A 21,973-nucleotide genomic window follows, 5' to 3' on the forward strand; every position below is an offset into this window, starting at 1 on the left:
TACCATCTCAACAACTCTCCCTTTCCCAGGTCGGTGGAGACCAGGTCTGCGTGTCTCCGACGCGGGGCACAGCGCCCTCACGGGGCACTCCGAGGTGGCTGTTGTGCCGTGCGCCCCGCGCCATGAGCGGGTCCTGCTTTCCCCGCCAGGGGTGGCCTGACTTCTCCCGCAAGGGGTCGGGCACCGCGCCCCTCCCTGTCTCGTTCTATCCGGAGGAGTCGGAGCGATGGGCTCCGGGGCGGGAGGGTCTCCTGGCTCTCGGGGCCGCGCGGAGCCGCAAGGGCTGGGGCGCGGACTGGGGCGCAGACCGGAGGTCAGCGCCCGCGGGCGTCGGTCAACCCAAGCTCTGCCTACGTATCTGTCAGTCGGTGGGTATGTCTATCTGTGCCCCGGGGCAGCGGGGCCGTGCAGAGCCCCAGGGAAAGCGCACCTCGCTCACCTGCAGCAGTCGCCAGCGCCTGGAAAGCAAGACAGGGGCGCAGCCACCCGGGTCTTCCTCTTGGGCCTCCTCGCTGCGCCGAGAGCCGCGGCTATACTCAGGGGCCGCTCGTGGGAGCCAAGCAAGAAGCCCGCGCCACTGCCGCTGTCTCCTCCTTAGCCGCCTCCTCCAAGTCCCATCCCCGAACGCTCCCCTCGCTCGCAGGCTGCCTGGAAGGCTCCGCGCCAGAGCGGGCGGGCGGGCGGCCGGGAAGGCGGTGCCGTGGCGTACGGAAGGAGGGCTGTCCTCTTTGGGGATAGGAAAGGCGCGGAGAGGGAGCGGCCTCGGGTGGGGCCCCACCCGGGAGCTGGGCACCCTGGCCGTGCGCCTTGCCTGCTGCCACCTGGCTCCGCTTGGTCCTTCTGCAAGTCCAGGTGGGGATGGGACTCCAGGCGTCCGGAGCCGCAGGCTCAGAACTACAGGGAGCTTTGGGAGCGTGGTGGAGGGGTGCAGAAAGGAAGAGAGCATCTCCAGGGGCAAGGGGTGAACGGCAGGGGTCCTATATGCTGAATTTGGGGTCATGATTGGCAGGAGACATCCATTGAGGACGATGATGAAGAAAAAATGGTGAGAACTGGGATAATTGGTGACAAGTGCCAGCAGCTGTCTTGGCAGTGCCTAGAACGCTCCACCAGTGAGAATTCATATTAACAGAGCGTCCACTGGCCAGAGACCAGGCCCCGGATCGGGAGAGGAGTAGGATGCCAGGACACGAAGGAAACAGGATCCTACCCTGAAGGAGCCAAGAGTATCTAGTTCAAACAAGACTTTTGAAAGATGGGCAAAGACTTTGCAGTTTTGCGAAGTGGGAGAACATGACCTTAGAGGTCCCCAGGGAATTTTGGAGGGCTGCAGAAGATAGGATTGGTCAGTGGCAGGGAAAGGGCCTGGCACTGTCACTCTACCAGCTTTCCTTGCTCCTGGCCAGCTAAGGCGACTGGGTTCTTCTGCACAACAGGCCAGGACATCTCCTAATAATGGCTCGAAAATTCTATTCCCAAACACACAGTTCAGGTTTTAACAAGCTATGGGGGAGAGGCAGCTGAACTGAGTTAACGAGTTTCAAAACTTCTGAATGTGCCAGTCTGATCATTTAAGTGCTCTTGACTGCCTTTACTCCTAACCATCACTTTTATTTGATGATAGTTGGTTTCTGGAACATGAAAAAACACCACGTACATAATCAATCTTCAGAAAAGCTCCAGGAGTGGGTAATTAAAATTCCAGCCATAAATCAAGGCATTAACATACTCAAGCCATGGGGCAACTCAGTGGCACCATCACGCCAAGAAAGAATCTTGGATTCACGGTCCCTTCCTCTGCACCTGAGGTTCACTGGGCAGTCTAGGCTTCCTGCACCGATCAGAAATTATTTCTTTGCATGTCCTTGGGAGGAGTTAGGTGGACGTCAGAAAGCAGAAGAAAGTCTTCAGGAAATGTTTGGTCTCTGAAGTTTTGGATCCCACAGATGAAAATTCTTCCTGAGTCAGGGCCAGTGTAAATCCCCAAGGAGCTGGGGAAGTTTCTATGGAAACTTACATGTAAAATGTGCTGCCTTATTCCAAGACACCAGTATGATCCAGTAATTTACTAGGAAAACAATAGCAAGTCCGAAATCCTTCCAAATTTTAGGAATAGTAATTTAGTAACTTGATTCCAGTGACTATGGTGTATAACAACTAGAATGGGTGTGCTTTTCCCCAGGGAGTTCTTTGGAATTCTTCAGGATAGGAAATCTTCGTGTGAAGCATGCCTGGGGCCAAGTCAAATAGGTCAATGAGTTTTGTTCTACCTTGTAAAACGATCTTCAAGCAAAAGTGAGCTCAATGTCCTGAAATATCAAGTCAGAAAAAACCGTGCCTTAATTTCCTAATTACCTTCAGGGTGAATGCAAGTTAATGATAATAAAGGCTGGGGAAAGCCCAGATTTCCTTTTTCTGCCAGAGACCCTGCTACTACCAGCTTAGTGTACAGAGAATCTTATTCAGAAATGTGAGGTTAAGATTTTAAGTTCTCATGTGGGCACTCGAGCAAACAGATGAGAATTAGGGTGTGTAGTATCTGAGTGTTCAAGAGTTAGTTAGAATTATTAACTGTTTAATTATACGTTGGTAGCTATACTGTGTTCAATTCTCAGTTCTCTGTCTCCACATGGGGTCTATTGTGGAGGAGGATTTGGTGGGGAGATCATTGTTTGATTCAGGCCTCACATTCATGAATAGCCTCAAATATAGACTTTTGACATAAGCATTCATTTGTTCCTTGTAAGCAAGAATTTTTTTTATTTGTTTTAGTTTGCTTCCTAAAGGGCAGATTGAAATGAGGCTATCAAACAGAAAGGGGACCAGAGTGTAAGGAAAACGAAGAGCAGACAAGCTGGCTTACAGACCCATAGCCTAAAATGAATCCTGTACTGAATGAGGAGAAATGTAAAGTTGCAATGTTACCTCATTTGCAGTTTCTCAAGGTGACTGATAATGATTGAGTCCCATGTAAACTGTTGGAGCTCCTTTCTGTCATCCCGCTGGGCCAGCTGACAACTGGGGTGTGGGGGCAGGCCCCAGAAAGTAGTTTCCAGGCTCTCGGCCTCACATAGACAGGTCCTGGCTCAGGTAGTAAATGGCCAACTGTGATTGCATGGCCATCAGCTGTGGCTAGTTGGCCGTCAGCTGTAACCAGTGAGCCATTGGCCACAATATAACTGCTGTGGCTACGAGAGAGAAGAGAGAAAGAATGGGGGCTAGCAAGAAGATGGCGGCTGGGCTGGCAAGCATGGATGGCGGTTTGCGGACTGTGTGCATCCAGCCTCCAGTGAGAGTATAGTGCCGCCAGAGAGAATATAGTGGTATGACTCCCCTACCTATGGCTCCGTGGGTGTTCCTTTTTGGCCTCACCATATCCTGCGTTCTTGTGTGGGGAGTGGGAGCAGAGACCCCACAGGCCGCCCCGCACGACATGGGGATATGGGCTTGACAGGGGAGCATTGAGAGGTGGTGGCTGAGTTTCCACTCCAGCCCAGAGTGGGGAACCCTCCCATCTGGGGCAGTGCTCCCTTCTGGGTGCCCCATCAACATGGACAGCTGGTTTTGTGTCCAGAGGGTCCCCTTGAGGACAGGCTGGCTAATGGCACCATTGTCCCAGGTGAAATAATTTGTAAACAAACATATCATCCCACCTTGGAAAGACAGGATGAAAGTGATCAGGTAAAACCTATAGCAAGTCAAAAATTTGTTCAGGAAAACAATATGCATTTCAAAGAAGACTTCAATGTTTATATGTGATCCTCAACTTGGACTGTTTGCTCCTGAGGGCAGGGATCAGGCTTTCTGCTTGTTTGCAGCTAATCGCTCTATGCTATGCTGTGGAAGGAACTGGGCTGTTGCGGATTTAACTAGAGTTTAGAGCCTTGTAGTGTTTGTGGACTTCAGGTTGATGAGGCTGCCTTAAGGATGAGATAATAGGATGGAATGGGGAAGCTTAAGGCATAGGCAAGAGTGAGTGGAAACCTGACTTGTTTTCTTGGATATTGAAAGGTTGAAACACCACCTATCTCCCTGGAGACTAGTTTCCACTTTTGAAGTGGAGGGTGGACCTGCTATGTGTGGAAGCATCACTCAGTAACACAGGTTTCTGCTTCTTTCATCCCTAAACCTAGGAAATGGTACTAAGTGGTCTGTTGTTAGGAGCCAATAGCCTGATGCCTGTGACACTCCACTAACTACCTTCTCACAATGCCATTAATGAGTCTATGTATGCATTGGTTGCCTGGTATTAAATAAGATTGCAAGATACTTGGGCAATGTGTGTTTCTATCCTATAAAATCCTCCAGCATGCTGGCAGAGCTCAACAAGTGGCAACTAAGAAAAACAAAAATATCAGAAATCAGGACTTTTCACATTCTCTCTTGCTGAAGAAAATAACTGGGGCGTGGTTATTACCAGGATTCAACAGAAGGGGAAACACTACAGATGGTCCAGTGGAAATCATAAGGCAATGAACTGCTGAGAGCCACAATAAATCACAATATAGAGAAAAATAGGATGTGGTGCAATAAAGTGAACAATTTCATTGGTAGAGCAGTCTTTGAGAAAAATTGATGGAAATGTCTTGACTCAAAACAAGAAGCAGCAAAGCAGTTTCCAAGTATGGAACGTGCCAGAACATTACTGGCTGCATGTACACTATCTGTAAACAAAAAGATGTTGAGAAGAGGATGCAATACCAAAGTTTTAAAGAGTTAAAAATTTCTTTTAGTTAGAGCAAAATTTCTAAGACAGCTCAGCATCCCTGGCCAGGCTTGAGAGGGCACGGACTACTTCACCTTTAGCTCTAGCCTATACATGAGGCAGAATAGGATGTTAGAAGAATTTCTGAAAATCACTTACATTTGACTCTTGAGCAACATGGGTTTAAACTGCATGGGTCCACTTTCAATATCCACTGCATAGTCAACCAAACGTGGATCAAAAACAGCATTTTTGATCTATGGTTGGGAATCTATGGATACAAAGGGTCAACTGTATGCATTGTTCTACATCATTTTATATGAGGCACTTGAGCATCTGTGGATTTGAGTATCTGTGAGGGGTCCTGGAACCAATCCCCTGCAGATATCAAAGGACAACTGTAGTTAAATTTTTGGGAAGTGAAAAGTTATATGCAGACTTTGACTGAGGAGAAGTCAGTGCCTCCACATTGTTCAAGGGTCAATTATAATGTAATGCACCATATCAACAGAATAAAGAACAAAAACCACATGATCTTCTCAATAGATGCAGAAAAAGCATTTGAGAAAATTCAACATTTCTTCATGATGGAAACACTCAACACACTAAAAGTATAAAGGACTTCCTCAACCTGGTAAAGGGCATCTGCAAAACCCTCACAACTGACATCATATCAATGGTGGAAGACTGGAAAGTTTCCCTGTAGGATGAGAACAAGACAAGGACGTCCTCTCTCACCACTTGTATTGTACTAGAAGTTCCAGGCCAGGCACGAAAATGGAACTAAAAGGCATCAGATTGGAAAGAAACAAGTAAAACTATCTCTATTTGCAGAAGACATGATCTAGTAGATAGTGTTGGGGGTCAAGATAGGCCACCCCAAAATATACCACAGTGGCATATTGATTATTCTGAATTAAAGTTACTTAAGAAATAGCTTGTTTCTTAAGACACTCTAACTCCCGCTCTTCCCCCTGAAAGCAGGAAATAAATCTCCCATGTGAAAGTATCCTCCCTGCGCCAGGAGGATAAAAGGCATCCTTATCACCAGAGTTAGGGAATTCAAGGCTGAGAAAGCTATATAAACAAACTGTGTTATTTCTTCATTAGTTTGCTACCCCAAACACAACCCTTTCGTTTTGTGCAATCTTCACAAATAATTGTTTCTTTGCCTAAAATGGTATATAAAGTAGCCTGCTTTGGTCACTTCAGGGGTCTCATTTCTATAAGACCTCCATACATATTAATTAAATTTGTTTTTTCCTCCTGTTAATCTGTTTAGTGTCAATTTAATTGTTAGACCCATCAATAAGAACTAAGAAGTATAGGAAGAAATGTTTCCCCCTCGCTGACAATAGAAATTCTAAAGAATTCACTAAAAAAAAAAAAAAAACTGTTAGAACTAATAAATTAGTTCAGCAAGATTGCAGTTTACAAGATCAACAGATAAAAATCAATTGTACTTTTATACAATCTGAAAATGAAACTAAGAAAATTCCATTGACAATAGCATCAAAAAGAATAAAACACTTAGAAATAAATTTAACAAAATAAGTACAAAATGTTGTTGAAATAAATTAAAGGAGATTTAAATAAATGGAAAGACATTCCATATTCATAGATTGGAAGACTTAATGTTGTTAAGATGGCAATAATCCCTTGGTTGATCTAAAAATGAACACAATCCCTATCAAAATCCCAGCTGGCTTCTTTGCAGAAATTAAGCTGATGGTAAAGTTCATATGGAAATTCAAGGAACCAAGAATAGCCAAAACAATCTTGAAAAAGAACAAAGTTGAAGAACTCACTCTTCCTAATTTCAAAACTTACTGCAAAGCTACAGTAAATCAAGACAGTGTATTACCTGCATAAAGATAGGCATATAATTCAATGGAATAGAATTGAGAGTACAAAAAGAAACCCTCATATTTACAGTTAATTGATTTTTAACAAAGGTGTTAAGACCACTCAATGGGTGAAAGAATTTCACAGGTTGTGTTGGGACTACTAGATTGTCACGTGGGCAAAAGTTAAATTGGATCCATATCACTTACCACATACAAAAATTAATTCAAAATGGATCAAAGACCTCAATGTAAGAGCCAAATCTATTAAACACTTAGAAGAAAACATAGAAATAAATCTTCATGACCTTGGATTAGGCAATGATTTCTTGGCTATGACTCCAAAATCAAAAATGACAAAAGAAAAACTCAACTGGAGTTCATCAAAATTAAAAGTTTTGTGCTTCAATAGATCATCAAGAAAAGACAACCCAAAAAATGGGGGAAGTTTTTGCAAATCATAGATTTGTATCTTATTTTGGCAAGTAAGCAACTAGTATCTAGAATATATAAAGGACTTTTACAATTCAATAATAAAAAGATAACCCACTTAATAAGTGGGTGAAGTTTCTGAATAGACATTTTTCCAGAGAAGATATACAAGTGGTCAATAAGGAAGTAAAAAGATGCTCAAAACATCATTCACCATCAGAGAAATGCAAAGCAAAACCACATCACACCCATTGGATGGCTATAATAAAAAAAGATGGGCAATAACAAGTGTGTAATAAGGATATAGAGAAATTGAACCCTCAGACATTGCTGATGGAATTGTAAAATGGTGCAGCCAGTATGGAAAACAGTTTGGCAACTTCTCAAAAAGTTAAACATATATTATATGACTCAGAAATTCCATTCCTAGGTATATCCCCAAGAGAAATGAAAACATATGCCTACACAAAAACTTGTACACAAATGTTCATAGCAGCATTATTTATAATAGTCAAAAGATAGAAACAACCTATATGTCCACCAACTGATGAATGAATAAGTAAAATGGAATAGTATTCAGCAATAAAAAGGAATGAAATACTGATTTATGCTACATAATGGATAAACCTTGAAAACATGCTGATTTACAAAGAGCCAATCACTAAAGACAATATGTTATATGATTCCATGTCCAGAATAGGCAAATCCATAGAGACGGAAAGTAAATGAGTGGTTGCCTCGAGCTGGGAATGTTGGGGGAAGATAGGGAATTGACATGGCTTTATTATTAGAATCTTGGGATATTCTTGTAAAGGAGGAAAGACAAACATGCTTTATCACACATAGTTTTTCAGGGGTTAATTTACATCTGAAGTGCTCAGGAAGTGGGTAAACACATCACTATATTTCAGTTACATGTTAACTGTTCAGAATTTTTCCCCATATACCCAAGGCCTCCGGATCCCATAGGATCGCAAATCTGGTCATTGATTGATCTAATGATACAATGACCTGCTAGGAAAGGGAAAAGAGCAAGTTCCAAGGAAGAGTACATTTAGTGATTTAATTCTTCATTCACAGCCCTACTGAATTAAACTCACATAAAAGGAGGGGCCGGCCCGGTGGCTCAGGCAGTTAGAGCTCCATGCTCCTAACTCCGAAGGCTGCCGGTTCGATTCCCACATGGGCCAGTGGGCTCTCAACCACAAGGTTGCCAGTTCAATTCCTTGAGTCCCGCAAGGGATGGTGGGCTCTGCCCCCTGCAACTAAGATTGAACATGGCACCTTGAGCTGAGCTGCCGCTGAGCTCCTGGATGGCTCAGTTGGTTGGAGCACATCCTCTCAACCACAAGGTTGCCAATTCGACTCCCGCAAGGGATGGTGGGCCTAGCAATGGCAACTGGACCTGGACCTGGAGCTGAGCTGTGCCCTCCACAACTAAGACTGAAAGAACAACTTGAAGCTGAACAGCACCCTCCACAACTGAGATTGAAAGGACAACAACTTGACTTGGAAAAAAGGCCTGGAATTACACACTGTTCCCCAATAAAGTCCTGTTCCCCTTCCCCAATAAAATCTTTAAAAAAAAAATCTTAAACTCACATAAAAGGAATTATTATTTTATTTTACAGAAAAAGTGACTGCTTTAATGCATTAGGTAAAGTTTTACATAAAATCCGAAATTTACAGTCCATCCATGCTCCAATTGGTAAAAAAAAAAAAAAAACAATGCAAGATTCATCGCCAGGCATTGCAGTCAAACCCAAGTTCACGGCCCACACAGATCCGTGTCCAACCTCAGGTACTGAGCTAGTTTCCATTCTCTGCGCTGAACATTCATTCCGCCAGCTTCATGGGTCTGCAGCAAACTTCTGGATCCCACCCGAGAGATTCTCCACGGCCATCTGGTCCTCGTTGTGTAGCCAGCAGAAGGCCTTCTCGTCCTGGTGGATCTTCTCCTGGTCACTGGACTGGGCTGCCTTGGCCGAGAGCACGAGCCCAAGTTGCTGCTGTCCCTGAGCAGCTCCCCCAGCAGCTTGGGTGAGATGCTGAGGAAGTCGCAGCCCGCCAGCACCTTGATCTCCTCGGTGTTGCGGAAGGAGGTGGCCATGACCATGGTCTTGTAGCTGAACTTCTTGTAGAATAATAGTTGTAGGTCTTGGTGACGCTCTTCACACCGGGGTCCTCCAGTGGTCGTAAGACTTCTGGCAGATGTTGGCCATGTGTCAGTCCAGGATACGCGGCTCGAAGGAGGAGGTGAGCATCACACCCGCCTTGGCGCAGGCAACAGCCTGAGTGAAGGAGAAGAGCAGCGTCACATTGCAGTGGACGCCATGCTGCTCCTTGAGCTCCTCTGCAGCCTCAATTCCCTTGCAGGTGGACGGCAGCTTTATCAGAATCCGGTCCTTGCTTACCCTGGCATCCTTGTGGAGCTTGATGAGACGCCTGGCTCAGGCCACCATGGCGTCCTTGTCAAAGGAGAACCTCGTATCGACTTCCATGGATACATGGCCCAGGATCTTCAGTATTCCTGCTCCAAACAACACAAAAAGTTTATCAATGGCCTTTTGAATCTGCTCCTCTTGTGACCCGCCCAGCTTCTTGCCCTAAGCAATGGCTTCTTCCACCAGCTCCTGGAATGCGGGCATCTGCGTGGCAGCCAGGATCAGGGACTGGTTGGTGGTGGCATCCTGTGGCTTGTACTTGTCGATGGCATGGAAGTCGCCCGCGTCGGCCGCCATGGTGGTGAACGGGGTGGTGAACTGCTTGAGTGGATCCATCGCGTTCTCCATCCTCTGCTGCTTTACCGGAGAATGCGACAAAGCGAGACTATTATTATTCTTAATCACAAGAATAGGAGCTAAGAATGCCATTTCCTTTTGATTTCAAATTGAAGCACAGCATTAGCTAGGCTCTCATGTGATCTGTCCTTTAATTTTTCTTCAGAGATCAATTCTTTTATTACCAAGTTGCTGGTTTTTGCCTATCAGCTTTACAATTTTCTTCTAGAAGTCAAGATTGCCCCCCTCTCACACACACATACACACTAAACACTACTCTGGCTGTGGTGTTGATAGGGTTTGCTGGATGAGTGACCCTCCCTTTGTTTCCTTGCTCAGTCTGTAGAAATGAGACTTTTCCCCAGTGGGCTCTTCTGTGATAAGTGGTCTCTAGGGAGCTTAAGCCCCACTGAGTTGTTCTTAAAGAACTTAATCACAGGTGCCATGAGTGGCATTACAGGTGGTTTTAATTTCTCTTGCATGCTTATTTATTCTTATTCTTGTAACCATTTTTGAGTTCCTTCTACTTGCCAGACAAGTGCCAGGTGCTGAGGACAGACTACTAAGGAACACAAGACACAGACTCTATGAAGTTTTAATCTCCTGGGGAATTACAGACTAGAAAAGTAACAGGAACCATAGAATGTAAGATGTGTCTTGATTGGGACACTGGGTATGCTACAGTAGAACAGAAAACAAATACCTCCCAGACTAGTGAGTCAGAGGCGGCTTCCAGAAGGAAGTGACTTTCAAGTTGAGACCCAAAGGATGAGTCATTGGCTTCCTTTCTTTCTTTTATTTTTGCAACACATTACTTATATAATACTTTTTAAAGCCCAGTGTGGGGACAGAGTCCCAGAGAGCAGTTTCCAGGCTCTCGGCCTCATGTGGAAAGGTGCTGGCTTGGGTAGTAGATGGCCATCAGCTGTGGCTAACTGACCATCAGCTGTAACCAGTTAGCCAATTTGCCACTGATATAACTGCCGCGGCTGCGCTGGTTAGTCGGTTGGTTGGCAGGCAGAAAAGCAGACAGAAGGTTGCAGGTTGCAGGTCATGTGGATCCAGACTCCAGTGAGACTATAGTGCCTCCAGACTCCAGAGACTATAGTGGTATGACTCCCCTATCTATGGCTCCGTCGGTGTTCCTTTTTGGCCTAGCCATATCCTGCATTCTTACGTTGGGAGCGGGACTAGAGACTCCGCAGCCCGCCTCGCACGACAAATGGCTCAGCGAGCAGGGTCTCCCACATGACACCCACAAGTTTACAGTGTTTCCTGATGTACGAGTTGTACCTGGATTCTCTATTAAGATGTTTAAGAAGTTAGCTCAGTGACATAGATGATACAGTGCATTACATCACAGGGCAGAAGAAAGCCTCAAGGGAAAGGACTGCTGTATTTTGTCTCTATTTGATAGGTGTGAAAATAGACACCGTACCATGATACAGGCTTTCTAGGGCAGGGACAGTGGCAGGAAAGGAATAGTCCAGGCTCCTGACTATTCCTCTAAGACAGTGCAAACAAATTACATCACTGTTCTACTTACATGTACTAGCCTGAGTTATATTTGACATTTTATATATACAATATGCATATTCTTCTCAAAAGATAACTCAGTGAAGTTTAAAATGGTACCTAATTTCCTCGAAAGGAAATTGCTTGCTTAAAACAATTAACCACACTAAAAGGCCCATCTCAGTTGATCTTTCTCCCTGCCTGAACAAATTCTTTATGAGAACTAAAGGTTGATATTTGCAGAGCACATTCCAGTCTAATTAAATAGGAAATTGACAGCTTTGTGTAATGCAAACCTCAACTTAAAGATCTATCCCAAGTTGACATGGCTTTGAATGGCTTCCTTTCCTTCTTGGGATGTATTAATTCCAATGAGTAGAAAACCATTGTTAGTAAAAAGTGAGATTATATACAGAATTCTGAAATTCTAGATGTCTCAAAGATATGCAACACCCACTTCAATGGACTCAATTAGTGTTTAAACCAGTTATTTTCCTTTAAAAGTCTCCATTTCCTCATCTGTAAAATAAAGAGTTAATATGTGCTAAGCAGCATGGCTGGCACATAGGAGGGGCTCAGGAAATGGTAAATGTCATTCTACCCAATAAAAAGGTAGAAGCCACAGGGCTGGGGACTGATTAGATATGGGGAGAGAGAGAGAGACAGAGGGTCTATGATCTCAAGTTGGGAATGACTGGAATGATGAGGAGGCCACCAATAAATGAGTGAACAGAAGTAGATTCAGGGGAAATTGAGGCCAATTTTCCATTTTGGGCACAATGAATATGAAATGTCAATGGGTCATCATGACAGAGAAGACTGGGAGCTGCCATTATTATTTATTGAATGGGAACTCTTTGTAGGAAACATAAATGTAATAAAAAAGGCCTAAAGAGAACTAAAGAAAAAATCCTGTGAAACTAAAATAGTGACAAATAATTAAAAATATATTCCTTAAACAAAAATTAATGTTGGGTGGAAAATGACATCACACAAAGGCCACTGGGTAAGAGGGGTGTTCCCACCATGCATGACATAGGGTTCTTTGTACTGTTGCTGGTCACACAGAGAGCAGACCCATTGTTCTGTCTTACCAGAGCCAAAAGGGGGGTTTCCTCAGGCTAGAGACCACAGGTGGAATCCCTACTGGCTCTTTAGACTGGATGCCCAAAATCTAGGATCCCAGGAATCTGGGATCTGTTACTACCTATGACATTTCAAGTTGTGAGTAAGCACAAAGGGAGCTGAGATGTCACAGCACCAGACATGAGACTAGCAAGTAGCAGACAAGATGACACATTCAAGGCTAGCCTTTCCTGAGAGAAATTTGGCTCAAATCCTCAATGCTGGCTGATTATGCCCAGTCTACTCAGGGTCACACAGTTCCCTTCCAAACTCTTTGCTCTATTACAACATTTATCGTGGATATATTGACATACACCAAGGAATATAATGTAATATAATAAAATAATTTTATTTGCTGAGTTAAAGAGGTTCCCATCTTAATAAGTTTACTTAATAAGTAAAAGCTGTTTGTACTGTTAATGACTTTTTTTAAAAAGTACGTGAGTTTTAGATGGCATAAAACAAATAAAACTTGAGTCCATCATTTTGTTTTAAGCCAAACTTCACATTCTGCAGCAGTTGTTATTGCTAATTGGAATCATATTGATGGGTGTGTAATGAGTGCTAAGACTTTCGCTTTGATATAACTTTTTCTGGGTTGGCCAAGCGACAGTTTCTTCTGCTCTATGTCCATACTCTCATCAGCAGAAGGCATGCATGGGCTTCCAAGCAGGTCACAGATCTGGCTGGCTTCCATACACCAGTCATGTTGGCAGAAAACTTGGCCAGTGTGCAGAAACACTTCAAGTAAATTCCATGGGTGTGGAGACATCCTTGCAATGTCTCCTTTTTTCTTGCCTTTTAGAACATATATCTGAGCTGCCAAAAACCCATTTTACACAGCCACAGGCACTTGTTAGGTCTGGAAGTAGGGAGCCCTGAAATGGCATAGCCTACACGTTATGCTGACAGTCCTTTTGCATGAGTTACTCTTTCAGTACCTTGGCAGACATCTACCTTCTTCCCTCCAGAACATAAGAGACTGCCTACATGACATGCAGCAATATTATTAACGATGTTTAAGTCAGTTTCCAGAACAGCTGCAAAAAGAAACACATCTTTTTTTAAAAGTGGAAATAATGTTTCCAGTCTCATTAGCTTTCCTCTATCACAAAAGCTCAGTTTGCACAGCAGGATTTTTTTTCTTTAAGGATGAATATTCCAAATACAGTACAACCCTCTCTGGAGAAAACAACTTTAATGGTTACACGTCTATAAGGATAGTCTATTGAGATTATTACTAAGAAGTATTGTTGATTAACTGAGGGCCAAAAGAAAAACAAAATGAGGTATATGGCTTGGTTAAGCAGTCAAACTACGGTATTTCACCGAAAATAAGACGAGGTCTTATATTAAGTTTTGCTCCAAATGTCGCATTAGGGCTTATTTTCATGGGATCTTATTTTTTCTTGTACAACAATCTACATTTATTCAAATACAGTCATGTCACCTTCTGGAACATTGTCATAAGTCTCCAAACCCTGAATTCCGGCTGAATTTCTTGTGACTCCATTACCTATAGAAACATTGGCCCCAATCTCTCATATCCAGCAATAGAGCTCCCCTTAAATGAGCACTTCTTGTCCATGTAGCCTGCTCGTAGTGCACTGGCAACACAGCTGTCAGTGATTTTATCCCATGAATTCTTCACCCAGGTCACGACCGCTTGCAGGCTAGGCTTCACAAAGTTTCCACGTTGATTCCTCTCCATTCTATTTTCAATGTAGTCATTGATTTCCACGTGCAAATGGTCTTTGAATGGCTTGTTTATTGCAAAATCAAAAGTCTGGAGATAGGCAGTCATTCCTGAGGGAATCATTATTTGATCTATTCTTCTCTCTGCAAAGAAGTTCTTCATGGCTTTAGCAAGGTGAGTGCTGGCTGAATCCCAGATTAGCAGACCTCTTTGGCCACCTCACAAAACAAGGGCAGCATTAAATTGACCCACTTCCTTATAACTGCTTGCGTGCACCAGCCTTTTTCAGTTTCAAGAACATAAATGCTTGAAACACGTTCAACCTTACCCTTCTTACCCTTAGTGATGATTAGAGGTGGGGCTTTCTTTCCATCCAAATTGCCAAAATACAGGTAACAACGTGCACTTTCATAACTAGTGGAAGGAATGTAGATTGACGAGGCACCCCTCTGACCAATTATCGTTTGAGATCCTTGGCCCATAAACACTGTAGTTTTATCCATAGCAATCATGTTGGAGAGTTGGTATTCAGAAAAGGCAATGCCATCAAAGGACTTGAATGCAAGTGCATGTTTAATAACTTCAGTATCTTCCAACTTGAACAGTGTTTTCAATCTTAGAGACAGTTCATATTGCTGAAGTAAGCCATCCAGCCAGTGTTGTGATGCTTTGAATTCTTCCGGGGTTATTTCTAACTGTGGTGCCAACGCAAGGGCAAATGCTTGAATATCAGCCCTGTGCACAACCAAAATCTTTGCTCTCCTGTCAGCAATCCATTCACAGATGACGTCTTCCAGCTCAGGAAATAATGGTTGCCCCACCTGACCTGATCCACACTTGTGCTTCTTAGCATTTCCCTCATCCACCTGTTGACTGAGGTTATCATACTCTGCTTGCCATTTTCGGACCATTCGGTGGTCCAACTTCTCTTTGCAGAAAGCCGTAAGATTCTACCCCAGGGAGTCCTCCACGATTCCTTTCTTGTACTTGTTGGAATAGCTCTTTCTTTTTGCACTCATCTTGTCTGGGGGTCAAAATATTATTCGCTTTAAATCTACCATTAAATCAAGTGTTAATTACGAGACAGGAGTGGCAACAAAAATGGTGACAGTTAAGAATGATGGTCCACACAAAAGCGATGAAAAATTGCAGTCGCCAAAATTCAGAAAACATGTCTTTATTTCACACGAGTGCATTAAGTATGTCTGTTACAACACACAACATATTGAATTATGAAGATTCACATTAGATACAACCACGTCCGTTCATTATCAAGTGTGCATGGTACTCGTGCGTTGTCTGTACACTGATTGGTCATTTGGCAACACATCTTGAGTTCAGTTGTTTACATATGCCTTTACCTCTCCTCCAAAGGTACCCGCTTGGGTATTTACAAATACTTAATTATAATTTATATTATCATTTTTGTATTAATATCAATATTTATTTATATTTATATATTATTTTATAATTCAATACATCCATTGTGTGTTGCAACGGACATACTAAATGCATTCCTCTGGTTGACGATCTTAAATGGGGCTGATTTTTGGGGTAGTGCTTATATTACAAGCATCCTGAAAAATCATGCTAAGGCTTGTTTTCCGGTTAGGTCTTATTTTCGGGGCAATATGGTAAGCAAATGTTTAGGGCCAGAGAGGACGGGAGGGGGAAAGTTTCTTGCATTCTCAGGGACAATAGGAGAGGGAGGAGGCAGGGACAAGGACATCAGAATTGGGCAGATGCAGCACATAATGTTTATGTAGGAGGAAGGGGAGGGCAACTAGTTTACTGAACTTCAAACTCTTCTACGACTCGGCATTCTGGAAATCTGACTTGTTCAATGGAAGCTTGGTTTCTAGGGTAGACAGACCACAATCCATGCCAAAAGGTGTACAGTTTCCCGCTTCCCTCTGCCACAGCAAACAAACTTAAAACTTTCCCTGACACGGGCTGCTTATTGGTGGGTCCATTTGCACAGCTTGTGGTGCTGGGCTGAATGTCCACGACCTTAAAATAAGGGCTTAGGGGGGTTAAGATGGAAAACACTGAGGAACTCTGATCAGTAAAGTGACCAAGAGGTACACAGGCATGAGAACAATCGAGGTAATAACTGTTCTTGTTTTTCTGTAGACAACAAAACAGGAGCAAGAAGCTAGATATTAAAGTGGGATTTTAAATACATTTAAAAGAGAGGTATTAAGAAAAATCTATGAATTTAAAAGAGAGAGAGACAGAGAGAGAGAGAGAGAGAGAGAGAGAGAGAGAGAGGAATTTATCTCAATTAGCAATGAGACAAAGACCCAGTGAATTGCTGAGGCATGGAATGCGCTCTACAGGGCCATTTTAATTCAAACACCACAGCCTTTCATAGTGGAGACAAGAAGACAATCCTTACTTTGTAGAGGTAGATAAGGAGGCAGCTTTGGAGTTTAGCCTGGGTTATGCTGTAAGTCAAGAAAACCCAGCAGCACCAGCATCATATGGGATCTCTGAGGAGGAAGTGATATCCTGATGTCTGCAGTGCTATTCGAGTGTCACATGATCAAGATTCTATTTGATGACCCTACACAGACTCTCAAAATCAGCACTTCTCTCCATCTGGCCATGCGCCATTTTTCATATCGCAAAAACTATTAGGCAAAGAGCTAAAAAATTATGGGGAGCAACATGCAAACAACTGATGTCCTATGTGCTTTCCACAGGGATCAGTGAAACTGTCTGATAGGCTTTTTTCCATCCCTAATAACCCTTATGATTAACTTAGTATAAATCTTACGGGCATAAATCTTCAAAGAATAGTATTTCTTAGGGTGAGTTTATAAAGAATAGTAATAAGATATAGCCTAAGAAATAATTGAGGCTGATTCACAGGTATAAAAATACCCCCTCTCACCTCTCTCTGAATTTAATCGCCCTGCAAATGTAGTAAAATCCAAACGGCTTGTTAAAAGTGCACTGTAGACATAAAGCAATCATATGCAAAACAGCTGAGCACGGGGCTTCATAGAGGGGGGAATTAGGAATGCTGGAAGCTCAGGTCTGTTCATCTCCATTTCTTTTGGCCTAAGATGCTCTGGTTTCATCAGCACAGAAATATTAAAAAAGCATGTGTGAAACAAGCCATGAAGCCTCCTCCTTAGGCCAAACTGTGACTGTCTGGACATATGTGGGCGGGAAGAGTCCCTAGGTACAATCAATCACCACAGAGTCAAAAGATTATTTTCTTGGGTGTGGGCAAATCTCACTTTAATTGTAAAAGCCTTCATTTACAGCACATTCAGTAATGAACAAACAGCAGAGTTGTGACTCTTGAACATATGAATATATAAAAGTCCCTTGAAATTCAGGTAGTCAAGATAAGGGCATTCCACAAGGAAAGTAGACCTCTGCATTTTTCTGAAGACTTGTTTTACACTCATTTTAAAAGATGACTAACATACTTGCAAGTTCAAAGCAGTAGGATGTGCCTCGCAGGGACAGAAGATAAAAACCTTTTTTATATTATTAGGCAAACACATGTCAACAATGTCACCTGACAAAGTGAGCTGGATATCCTCCTTGAATCAGGCGAGGGCAGAACACTTAGTGAAAGGGGGCCCTGGGCGGAGATGGGAAACCAGGAAAAAGGGAGTACTGGACACCACGCAGTGCCAAACAAATCAGTTCTACCCCCCAAACATGGATGAGACACGCCAGTCCATGACCTCAGACACAGGTGTACAAGAACAGCCGTGCGTAGTGATTGCTCTCTCACTGCCGAGGATTGTCGAAGGGTCTCAGTTTAGCCTTGACCAGCAAACTCAAACTGTCACTGAATTTAAGTCATAAAGGATCTTAAGGAAATTCCTGTTTTATTGATGAATATATACGTACTCCTATTTACCTAATTAGAGCAACGATTCCACAATTAATATTCCTGTTCTCATAAAGGTTTTTTCCACACCCTGGAACGGCTTAAGAAGAGTATTGTCTAATTTTTTATTTTATTTTACACTTCCCAAAGAGACAGAGGGAACGGAGAGAAAAAAGATGTCAGTAATTGCCTAACTTTGGGGCCTAGTAGGTAGAAAACCAGTCTGACTCCAGGTTCATCCAGGTTTGGGGGAAATTTTGGCGCCCAGGGAAGTCTAGGGAGGACCAGGGAAGCCCGTCACACCCACCGCTACAGAAAGAACTCTACAGTGAATCAGGCTATCACAGTGCTCTAGCTAAAGCGTATGTTTAACACTACAGAAGATTTCAACTTAACATCTAAATTTTTAAACTGTAGCATTTCAGCAACAAATAAATGCAGAGAGCTCATCTCAGAGGTAAAGTTAAAGAACTATTGCTCTGATGTCTGGAAAGTCAAGCTCGCGCTCTCAGCTCCGCCCCCTTCCTGGCTTAGGCAGACACATAAGGTGGTGGCGGCTCCTTGGCAGCGCCATTCACAGTGGCATCATCATACGGGGGTAACAGCACCTGACAAGAAACAGAGAAGACAGGCGTTAATGTTGAAAAGTATACGTATGTTCACCTGAACTTCAGTGAAACTTTTAAGCAATTAAACGGTTTCCATAACCTGTACCAATTTCAATTTTCCAGCAAGTGGCCAGAATTTGATGAGAGACTTTTTGATTGCATGAGGAAGCAAACAGGAAGAGACTTCCAGCCCTTACTGAGTTTCCGGAGCCCTGTTCACATGTGCCTGGATATCATGGTGCCTGGAGGACCACAGGGCTGTGCATCTAGGCTAGGAAGGAGGCACCTGTGGCTCTGCAAAGTCTCCTAGGTGTTATATACATGTGAGCACAGGAGGACAGGCCTAAGTGACTACAGGGCGATTCAAGTGCTAGACTGGTAGGTGCAAGGGCTTCGTATCAGCTGGGACCCAAAGCCTGGCTCAGCCACACTTCATCAGTGGAGTCTTGGGTTAAGTTACTTAATCTCAATTTCCACGTCTGTAAAATAGGGACACTTGAAAATTAGAGGTTTGTACAATACTTAACATGCTGCCTGATGTACAGCTGTAGATGGCCAGAGAGGAACAAACGAGAATAGGCACTTTATTAATTGATGACCTCTGTTGACATTTCAGTACAAAAACAATTGCTTGTTTATGAGCTGTCAACATAAGAAAACATTAGTTGATTTTGGCTTTCTTGGGGTAGAACACAAAACAGAGAATACCAACTCAATATAATTAGCCTTTAATCAGTCAACTAGCATTTATTATGCACCTAATATGTGACAGGCATTGTGGGTACAAGATAACTAAGATAAAAAGTTCCTAGCCTTAGGAATTCAGAGATGATATGAATTAAAACCTAATCCACTTCAAGTGCTTTGTGGAAAGAGAAAGAATGTTCACAAACAAACAAAACAAAATCACACTTTATTACTCTTTCTATTACGCACATCACTTAAAGTGGTAAATATTTACCACTTTCATGAATTTTCATTTATCTATCCTTTGACTCCTCAAGGGACAACACTTAACATTATTTTTTAAGTTTCTGTTTTAAGTTTCTGTCATACCCTACTGCCCCAACCGTCCAAACCCTCCCCGCCACCCACACACCTCTCTAACTCAACACACTTCACTGCTTATCTTTCTCTTCTGCTACTCTAGAGTTCCTCTGGGGCTGAAGCCCTGGTCTTATTTAACACCAGTGTTGGGTCCAGTGCCTATTCTAGAGCAGGAACTCAGGAAATGTTGGTGGACTCGATGACTGAAGTATCACTTAGGCTGGCCCTTGGAGAACCTGTGGTTCATTTGGTGGGGAAATGGAACCTGGCACTCTAGGCAGAGGGCATCTATACTGGTTAGGATCCGACCAGGAGACAGAAACCACCCAGTAATTTGAACAGAGAAAGTTTAGTAAATAATTATCAACAGGGAATTGGAAGGGAATTCGCCAAGAGGGGGAAAAAACAGAACTCTAATGGACATTAGTGCTGAGTGAGGGTACTGAAGGAAGGAACCAACACAGAAAGGGGCCCATCTCCAAGGCTGGGAATCAAACATTGTTGGAGGGGCTGTGGGTAGAAAAGTTTTCTGGGTTGAACCAGGCCAGAGCTGGTCCACAGTCAGCAGGTTGAGGCTGGTGTGTAAAGAACCACCTGCTGGAAGCTGTTGATGGGGAGGTGCCCTAGAAACTGCCTAAGATGGATGTGTGTGCTAGGAAAGCTGTCAAGAGGAGGGGGACACTGCCACCAGGATCCAAATACTCTGCAGGTGCACACAGGAACCAGGGAAAGAAAACCACTTCCTCCTATAGTGCCCTCCACTGAAAGCCTTAACAGCGGGTTGGCTAGTAAAGGAGAAACATTTACAAGGCCAGCTCCAATCAGGCTAAAAGGGGAATTTTGGAGCTATAAAGCAGTAAGTGGATAACTGTCACAGCACCACACAAGCAATGTCAATAGGCCTGAGAACCGTTCCTGGATGTTTACTGTAAATTAGAGTTAAGCCATAACGGCTTCTTCGGAATTCTACAGTTGCTAGGATTATGTTCCCAAAAGTATTATTAAAAAGTTACATAATTATCTTCAGACATCCACAAAACTATATGCCAAATTTTAGGTTTGTGCATTAATTTTCCTGGGGAGATTGTTCAGAGCTTTCATCAGATTCTCAAAGAACCATCCCTGGAGATTTTGGGGTCCAGGACAGGGTGGGGTGGGGTGGCAGTACAAGGCACAAGGTAAATTGCATCAGAAATCTTGTTTGCTAGCCTCCACACCTAACAAGGGTGAGGTAAGTTAAAATGAAATCAAGGCCCAGGATGACAGCTGTGTGGCATTTCATCTACCCTGGAGCAAGAAGAGAAGCCCCAGGAAAGAGAAAACTGACATATTATCTTATAGACTCAAATATTTGGAAAATAATATTAATAGGTGATTGACATATCTGATAGCCACATAGAAAGGATTGGGGCTAGGTAAAAGGTAAAAAATATAAATGACAACTGAAAAAACAAGGCAAATGTTTGCTGAAGAAAAACAAAAATTATACAAGAAAGGGAATGTGCACCACAGAGCTCTGCACTGAACATCTGCATAGAGTAAACACTAATTGATAATGGGATCAAAAACTTTGATGGCTATATTAGGAGGATGAAAGCAGCAAAGAATACAGAGAGATTAAGAGTTAAATTCTATTCAACAACAAGAAATCAAAAGGTCTCAAATTGATAATAAAAAAATTAGCAATGTAGACATGTTATTTTAAAGTATGGAGATAAATACTAGAAGAGACGAGTAAAAGTTGACAGTGCTTACTACTGGGGTGAAAAGTGGAGGATGGGCAAAAAATGGCAGAGGACAATTAAGAAATAAATCTTTCAATATCATGATTTTTAGCTATCTTCATAGAATAATACTGTGTTAAAAATAAAAGTGACATTTTAAAAATAAAAAAATAATCACGCTGGTCTTGAAGGAAAGAGGAAGTCAGTCAACACACAGTAACTTTCAACCTGAGGATGGTGGGCAGCTACAAGCCACCTCATTCCTTTTGCTTTCTCAAGCGAGTTGTGGATTTGATATGAGCTTCTACAAGGGCCTGGAAAACGAGCCCAACTTGCCAAAGATGCAGCTCTCAAAGCAAGGAAGGGTGGCAGGCACTGGACATGTTCAGTACAGACACTAAACAAAGCAACCAGGGAACACGGTGCTGTTTGAAGCTATTACCTCGGAGGTGAAATATGTTTTCATGGAGAAGTTGGTCAGGACAAGCCTCCCCACCCCGCCCCTCGCCTGCTTGAGACTCTCCTCCAGTCTTGGAAGACCCAACTTCCACACTAAAACATAACCTGGAGTACCTCACACACCAACGGAAACTAGTGAACTATGATGCCATGAGGTGCCCCAAGGAAACAATGTGTGCGAT

The 21,973-nt window shown here is 43.1% G+C and overlaps 2 protein-coding genes and 1 pseudogene across 7 annotated transcripts in view; all 3 read right to left on the reverse strand.

Annotated features, from left to right (window-relative positions):
• Positions 1-713, reverse strand: part of MATN2 (matrilin 2) — a 145,968-nt gene extending 145,255 nt beyond the window's left edge. For 2 of the 6 annotated variants that reach the window (XM_019714991.3, XM_019714988.3), the window contains exon 1: positions 440-694. The gene's annotated coding sequence lies outside the window, so the exon portion shown is untranslated. Of the gene's footprint in view, positions 1-430 lie in introns of all 6 variants that reach the window. The other 4 variants (XM_088799034.1, XM_088799032.1, XM_088799033.1 and 1 more) reach the window with 4 other exon arrangements.
• A 7,993-nt stretch (positions 714-8,706) lies between these two features.
• Positions 8,707-9,969, reverse strand: LOC109436425 (transaldolase pseudogene; annotated as a pseudogene).
• Positions 9,970-17,316: 7,347 nt separating this feature from the next.
• LAPTM4B (lysosomal protein transmembrane 4 beta) overlaps positions 17,317-21,973 on the reverse strand; it is a 72,370-nt gene continuing 67,713 nt past the window's right edge. Inside the window, exon 7 of the mRNA XM_019714996.3 lies at positions 17,317-18,561. Coding sequence (XP_019570555.1) covers positions 18,484-18,561 — 78 coding nt within the window. The 3' untranslated portion in view covers positions 17,317-18,483. The remainder of the gene's footprint in view (positions 18,562-21,973) is intronic.

This window comes from Rhinolophus sinicus, chromosome 6 (genome assembly GCF_057876585.1).
Source record: "Rhinolophus sinicus isolate RSI-liver-muscle chromosome 6, RSI-T2T, whole genome shotgun sequence".
Lineage (NCBI taxonomy): Eukaryota > Metazoa > Chordata > Mammalia > Chiroptera > Rhinolophidae > Rhinolophus > Rhinolophus sinicus.